This window comes from Octopus bimaculoides, chromosome 10, assembly GCF_001194135.2.
Source record: "Octopus bimaculoides isolate UCB-OBI-ISO-001 chromosome 10, ASM119413v2, whole genome shotgun sequence".
NCBI lineage: Eukaryota > Metazoa > Mollusca > Cephalopoda > Octopoda > Octopodidae > Octopus > Octopus bimaculoides.
The window spans coordinates 70,614,936-70,622,965 of NC_068990.1; the positions used below are offsets into that span (position 1 = coordinate 70,614,936).

General features: G+C 33.7%; 1 protein-coding gene across 1 annotated transcript in view; it reads left to right on the forward strand.

Annotated features, from left to right (window-relative positions):
* The window catches only part of LOC106882356 (ubiquitin-like modifier-activating enzyme 6), a 295,927-nt gene that overhangs the window by 255,713 nt on the left and 32,184 nt on the right, over positions 1-8,030 (forward strand). The window contains exons 21-23 of the mRNA XM_052970971.1: positions 234-323; positions 2,793-2,873; positions 4,117-4,245. Of these exons, the coding sequence (XP_052826931.1) occupies positions 234-323; positions 2,793-2,873; positions 4,117-4,245 (300 nt within the window). The remainder of the gene's footprint in view (positions 1-233; positions 324-2,792; positions 2,874-4,116; positions 4,246-8,030) is intronic.

An 8,030-nucleotide genomic window follows, 5' to 3' on the forward strand; every position in this document is an offset into this window, starting at 1 on the left:
CATACACACTGTTGAAGATTGACATCCATTTTCTTATGCTAAAGCAGGTTGATTTTGTAATTCACACAGTAATATTAATAACTACCACAAATATTTTTACTATTACATACACATTTCCTAAACCAAAGTACTCAGCTATTGAGTTAGACGTGTGTTTGAAATAATTGTTGTCATCTTGGTTCAATGCCAACTTACCCTTTTCATTGTTTGTTTTTCCTTTTGTTTTTCTCTAGAATGATCCCCTGGATGAAGAAATACCTTATTGTACCTTGAAGTCATTCCCAGCAAATATAGAACATTGTATACAATGGGCCAGAGACAAAGTAAGCTTCACTTCAGTTTGAAACTAAACTGAGATATTTTCACCAATAACTGGACTAGTTAGGTTTCAATTCAGAAAAACCTGGTTGTTTCAAATCTTCTTAACCAGGCACCCAGGTCTGAAACACTGTCTTTCTTTACCACCATATTCAACAAATTTTCACCTTTTAAACTATCATCAATATAAGTATTTGCATTAGAGTTGTATGGCAACATTTTAAAAAATCATCATCATTTAACGTCTGTGTTCTATGCTGGCATGGGTTGGACAGTTTGACATGGAGCTGGCCAACTGAAGAGCTGCCCAGGTTCCATGTCTGTTTTGGCATGGTTTCTACAGCTGGATGTCCTTCTTAATGCCAACCACTTTACAGAGTGTACTAAGTGATTTTACACAGCATCAGCATGGATGCATTTACACAGTGCCAGCACAGGTGCATTTACACAGCACTGGCATGGGTGCTTTTAACATGGCATCAGCACTTATGAGCCCGCAAGGTTAGGGAAGCTCAGAGGGATACAGGGGACAAGCCTAAATGCAAGGACAACCACATTTTTACTTAGCTTCATGCTTATATCTGTTTTTCCTTGGTGGCAAGGGTTGGGTGGGTCATTGATCCCTTTCCTAATGGTAAACACTTGTTTGCCAATCAGAGAGTATTGATTGCATTTTATTGTTACACCAGCACAAAAGAAATTGTCATATCCTTGGTAAAACTTAAGTGACTTCTCTATTCTACATTTTGTCTGTTCTTTCACCAACCACTTCACAGTCTCCTGGGTCAGTTTTATCATGGAACCAGTTGCTTTAAAGAGTGATGTCAAAAAGAGAGAAGATTAAAGGGAAAGAAGAGATAGTATGATGGGAGAAACAAAGATGAGAGGGTGATAGAGGAGGGAGTAATGGAAGAGAAGCAGTGATAGATAGCTAGCTACATGTTGGTTGTTGGTAAGGAGATTGAATAGAAAAATAGTGTGAGTGGCATCATTGAGGAAGCGAGAATGCTAGGAAGGTGACAAAGTGATGAAAGAGAGAATTATGAAAGTAAGAGAGAGTGTAAGTGATGCATGTCAACAATGAATGATAAAGCAAAGGAGAGATGGCAATAAAGATGGACAACTGTTAAGAAGTATGATAACAGAGTGTTCACTAGACAGGTCTTATACTATCCTTTGTACTCTGGCATTGTGATGGGGAAGAGAGATGCAGTGGTTAATGGTGGGTGTTAGAGGTCGGTAACACTAATGTTGTTAGTTGTTACATAGTTGGCATGGTTACAGTGAATAGGAGAGAGGGGGAGTAATAGATGAGGGGGTAACAGAGACGTGAGAGGAAATAGAGGGAAAATTAACAAATGTAATGAGTGAGACAACCCAAATTCAGACAAATTATACATCCCAACCTCCATGACCACCACCTTTTAACATCCATTTTGCTGTGCTTCCAAAAGTAGGTCCTTCTTCTCCAGCATTATGTGTCACAATCTGTCACTGTTCTTTTTTCTCTGCTTTGTGTCACTTGTGATCAATCTTCACTACTTCATCCTATGTCTTCCTAGCTCTCTCTCTTTCACAAGTTTCATCCATTTTCATTGTATGATATTTTTTTTTATATAACTGAATTAGTCACATTAGTCTATATTACAATCACTGTCCAAAGAAAATATTATGTCAGTCTATGTTAAATTTAATGTGTCTAAATGTGTTATTTTAACTTTTCATTAACCCATCAACGTTCAGATTATACTATCAAGTGTAATGATCATTTTATCATATTGTTTTAAATTAATCATGCACCATCTCCTAGCTTCAAGATTTCAATGATGTGAGTGTTTATTTTTAGAATGACATTGTAGGGTAGGTGTGATAACCTGGATCTAGTCAGTTTGAACATAAAACCAGTGGAATATTTTGGGCCAGATATGGCTGGGTTAAATGCTTTAGGGTTAAAAACTAAATCTAACAAACTATTTTCCTGTAACATCTTATCCCTATCTTCAATCCTTTTCCTAAGTTACATAAATCACACTTTCTAGCGTTTCTCTTATTGCTGCTTCAGATCCCATCACGCACCTCATTCTTGAAACTGGATTAGTTCAACTGAATGAAAATGGATGTTAATGTTTTCATTTTCATTGCAAAAATTCATTTTGACTGGGATTTTGAGTTTTATCTCTTGGATTATTTTAATAAACCAGCAGGCAAAATTAATTTTAAAATATATTCTATTTTGTTGAGTCAAATTTATTACAAAATGAATTTTAAAATAAATTTGACTCTACTCTTAATATCAAGTCCTGTTGTTATTTTTAAACTTGCTTTAAAATAAAACCTTACTATAACTAGTATTTATATACATTCATCTTTATATATTTTTGATATTTTTGTATATACTAATGTACTTTGTAGGTACTATTTTGAATGTACTAAGTAATTTCAATTTTTATCTTTTTTTTTGTTTTTGTTTTCAGTTTGAAAGTTCCTTCAGTCAAAAAGCAAATCTGGTTAACAAATTTTGGTCCAAGAATGAAAGTACTCAATCAGTAGCCGAGGTAAACTTCAAATATCATTTTTAAAAATTCTTTATTGGATTTTTAAAAACTTTCTCTGTCAAAAGTTAATCCATTATCACAAATCTTAAAGCTGATTCAACTATGAAGGAAGATCACACAAACTACTTCCAAAACAATATTATTTAAATTCATAAGTGCTAAACCAAATAAGAAACTTATTCCTTATTTCTTACTTTTGTGTACTAGAATGAGTTTTTATAAAACTATTGACTGCATTTGAAAAGGAAACAAATTGCTTTAAAATATCATTACTTCTTTGGTTTTTCTTTTAGTATTTTTGTAAATTTCTTCTGAGTTTTGTAGCTGCTTCATATTTTGCTAAATGTTTTGTTACTCTATAACAGAGAGTAATGCTTGTTTTAAAACTAAATTCAGATTCAAAAGAGACATTAAATGATGGAGATGATGATTTTTAGCATGTTAGGTATTCATAGTTCTAGCAAAAACATTAAATATTCATGGTTCTAGTACAATAAACACATTAGATGTGCAGGGTTGTAATATAGAAAACACATTAGGTTTTCATAGTTCTAGTATAGGAAACACATTAGATCTTCATGGTTTTAATACAGCAAGCACATTAGATGTTCAGGTTTCTTATCCACCAAGCATATTAGATTTTCATGATTCTAACATAGTAAATACATTTGATGCCTATGATTCCGGTATAGTAAACATATGAGATGTTCATTGTTATAATACAATAAACACATTGTTGTTCATGGTTTTAGTGTAGTAAACATATTTGATGTTCATGGTTCTAGTATAGTGAACACATTAGCTGTTTGTGGTTTATATAAATATATAAATATCTTGATGGCTCTAAATACATCTATGGCTATGTTTGTTGCTGCACTTTACTGTGCCTTACTGTGGTCAAATGTAGAAGATTTGAATTCTTAAGTATCACTAAATTCATATGGGTTTCATGTCCTGATTATATTTAATCTTGAAAAAATTCAGGTCAGTCTTCATTTGATTCCAGTTGATGATACCCATGGCTGTTGCTTTTACTACTAAATAAACCAGTTTATTGAAACACAGTGCATCTTGGTGGTATATATATATATATGTATCTTGAACTGTTTTATTTTAATCATTTTGACAACATTGTGTGTATGTGGGTGTAGAGAGAGAGAGAGAGAGAAAGAAAGAGTTTATTGTAAGGTTGTGACTTTTTATTGCAGAAAGAGCTATCGTATTGTAATGTTATATTTTCTAGAAACTGATGAGACATGACCAAGTTGAAGGTGCATATATAGTGTCTCGAGTGTTACGCAATGCACCACAGAACTGGCAGAAGTGTGTCTCTATTGCTAGGTGCAAGTTTGAGAAATATTTCAACCATAAGGTAAGCTCAGTCTCATAAAAGAAACCTTCACAAGTTGTTAGATCTAAACGTCTAAGTAACATTTTGTGAGAGCAGTCCAAAGTTGGCGTAATAAAAGTGATGTAGAGGCAAAGATTGCTTGTTATATATATAAAAGCATTATGGTTCACTGGAAACATTGCAATCCAGAAGTAGGAAATAAAAGAAAGGAGAAATAAAGAAAGCTTCTAACAATACAGAAAGTTTTACAAAAAACCTTTATATTTCAGATGCAAAGACCTATCTTCAGAAGGAAGCAGTCCAGGACATATCTAGTTACATCAATTTCATTATTTTATCTTAAACTGCTTGTTGTTTGGATTAGTAACAGCAGCAACTCTCCAACTTCACAATGACCACTACCAACAGTTGAAGAGTTTCTGCTGCTGTTAATCCAAACAATGAGCGTTTTTAAAATAAAATAACAAAATTGACGTAAATATGCATTTCCTGGACTGTTTCCTTCCGAAGATGGAATATAAAGGTTTTTTGTAAAACTTCTGCACTGTTAGAAGCTTTCTTTATTTCCTTTTTCTTTCACTTTCTACTTTAGTTATATGTATGTATGTATGTATATATAGGATAAATTACAATAAACACAAATTTATATAATTTGTTCCTACGTATGTTTCATCATTGTGGTTGTTTGGAATTCTGCTTTAGATGTTCCAAGTGCATTGGGTGCTTAACTAGAATGTATCGTCAGAGGAATACTTTATTGTATTGTATACAGAGTTGCAAAGGGTAGAGAGATATAAAGAGAGACAGAGAAACGGAGAGAGGGGAAAAAAAACAAAAAGGAGAAAAGAGACAAAACTGTAATTAAAGAAGACTGACTCAGACAACCATATATATATATATATATATATATATATATATATATATATATATATATATATATGTGTGTGTGTGTGTGTGTATACATTTAATGCACAATATTTGGAATTTACCTAATCCAGTGGTACTCACAAAAAAAGCTCCTTTAGTGGACCAGGCTACAAACCACATGGTAAACTAATAGATAGGGGTGTAATGTATAGTTCGATGCAGTTGAAATCCAGAAATCCAATCAGTTATAATTATTTCATTAGGAGTATATAAAATATAAAGAAAGTTAGGAGGTATGAGGTGACTATATCTATTTCACGAATTGATATCCATAAGATTACAAGCATTCTGCAGCCAACATTATGTGTAAGTGTGTATATTTTTGTCCTTGCATATGTACATGAGTAAGCATCTAGAACAATTCCATCAACATTGTCTTTGGAAAATTCTTGGGATAAACTGGAGAATGGTGATGTAGAGGTTCTTCAGGGAAGTTGCAGTTGGAGTGTAAAATCAGTCATTCTGCAAATCGTTTGAGGTGGGATGGATATCTGGTGAGAATGAATGATAAAATACTTCCTAAACAACTTTTGTATGGTGAGCTGGGAGATTGTAAAAGGCCAGCACATAAACTCAAAATGAGGTTCAAAGACTACCTTAAAACTGACACAAACAGGAATTCCAGATGTTGGTTAGGAGAGAGAAGCACAAGACCAAATGAGTTGGACTAAAAGAGTGCACAGTGGTCGCTCAAAGTTTGAAACAGAGAGAATGAAGCATGAGATCAGGAGAAAGCTTAGAAAGAATGAACCAGTAGAAAATGAAGGAGTATTGATTTTTACATATGTGATTTGTTGGAGGAAGCCATCCAAAGAAGCCACGAGAATTGACCCCTTGTAAATTATGATACAGCTATTGTTGACAACAGAACATGTGCATCCTTTAGAAAAATGTGCCATTCAGTTGGAGGATTAAAAACACATGTCAAAAGACTTCATACTATGGCACCAGTTCCTTCTGCCAGTCAGCATTATGCATCAAAATGTGCAAATCATTGGTGGGGCTCAAGAGTCATATAAGGGCCTCACATTGCATCATCAATAACTCATTTCAATGATTCTTTCTAGCAATGACTTTGCTTGTATACGAGAAAGCAGCCACTATCATCATCATCATCATTTAACATCCATTGTCCATGCTGGCATGAGTTGGATGATTTGACCAAGGCTGGTAAGCTGGAAGGCTGTGCTATAGTCCAGTCTGATTTGGCATGGTTTTCTTCTACTGGATGCCCTTCCTAACACCAACCACTCCAAGAGTGTAATGGGAGCTTTTACATGCCACTGGCTAGGGTGCCATTTGCACGACACCAGTATCTGCCACAACTGCAATTTTGCTCGGCTTGATGGGTCTTCTTCTTAAGAACGAGATAATACCAAGGGTCTTGGTCATTGCCTCCATGAGGCCCAACACTTGAAAGGAACTTGGCCACTTCGCCTTCATGAGGCTCAACACTCAAAAGTAACTCAGCCACATGTGTGTGTGTATGTATGCATATATATAATATGTATGTGTGTGTGTGTGTGTGTATATATATATATATATATATATATATATATATATAGATATTATTATTATTATTATTATTATTATTATTATTATTTTTATTATTATTAACAGCAGTAAATATAAATAATTGATAATAACAACAACAATAATATTAGTGATCAGCAAGCATTAATAGCATTTTATATATATACATACTAGCAATTGTTATAAACTATCTATAATTCCTTTTTATATAATCCAGCTATCTTATACTGTTAATTACATATTTCTAAACACTAAACACTCCCTTAATAAATTTTTGTGTATATGTGTGTATCTATGTAGATATGTGTCTATTCATAACAGTTGCATATATACACTGATATACCTTCATATAGAGGTGCTGGCATGACTTTGTGGTAAGGAGCTTGCTTCCCAACCAGCTCCCATTACACTCTTGGAGTAGTTGGTGTTAAGAAGGGCATCCAGCTGAAGAAAACCATGCCAAATCAGACTGGAGTCTAGTGCAGCCTTCCAGCTTACCAGCCCTGGTCAAATCATCCAACTCATGCCAGCATGTTTCACCTTGGGCAAGTGTCATCTACTATAACCTTGGACCAACCAGAGCCTTGTCAGTGAATTTGGTAAATGGAAACTGAAAGAAGCTTGTAGTATACACACACACATATATATATATATATACACACACACACACACACATTTATGTGTGTGTGTTTGTCCCTCCAACCATCACCACTTTTACAACTGGTGTTGGCGTGTTTATGTCCCTGTAACTTCAGCAAAAGGGACCAATAAAATTTACAAGAAAACATGATAAAGACAGGTGTATAAACAACAAACAGATGTATTAGTTTAACACTCAGGAAGGTGAGAAAGTCTTTTACATTTTGAACCTACGCTCTTCAACAAAACGGAACATGAGGAAAGAAACAGAGAGAGAATAAAAAAACTTTTGGAGCTAGCAGTCATATGTATATATATATATAATATATAATATAATATAGGATAAAATCTTTATAAGAATTTATCAAGTAGTCAGCGTGAAAAAAACCTCATAATGAAAAAAAATTCATCATTTTTTTCCATAAATATATATAATTTATATAAAGGGCATTAACTGTGTAGTAATGCCTCACACTTCGAGGGACTAAATAAGTCAAAAACTACCAAAAAAATAAGCAACATATTTACCGAAAGCGAGGGAATGCAGCTTTCAAAATTAATCTCTTAAAAAAATTTAACTTAACGGTAAACCACTGGTTTCTCAATCAAATACAGAAAAACTGTGAAGTAACCTGCATCTTTTGTTCATCAGTACACGTATGGTCGAGATACATAAAAATAAACAAATATATATATATATATATATA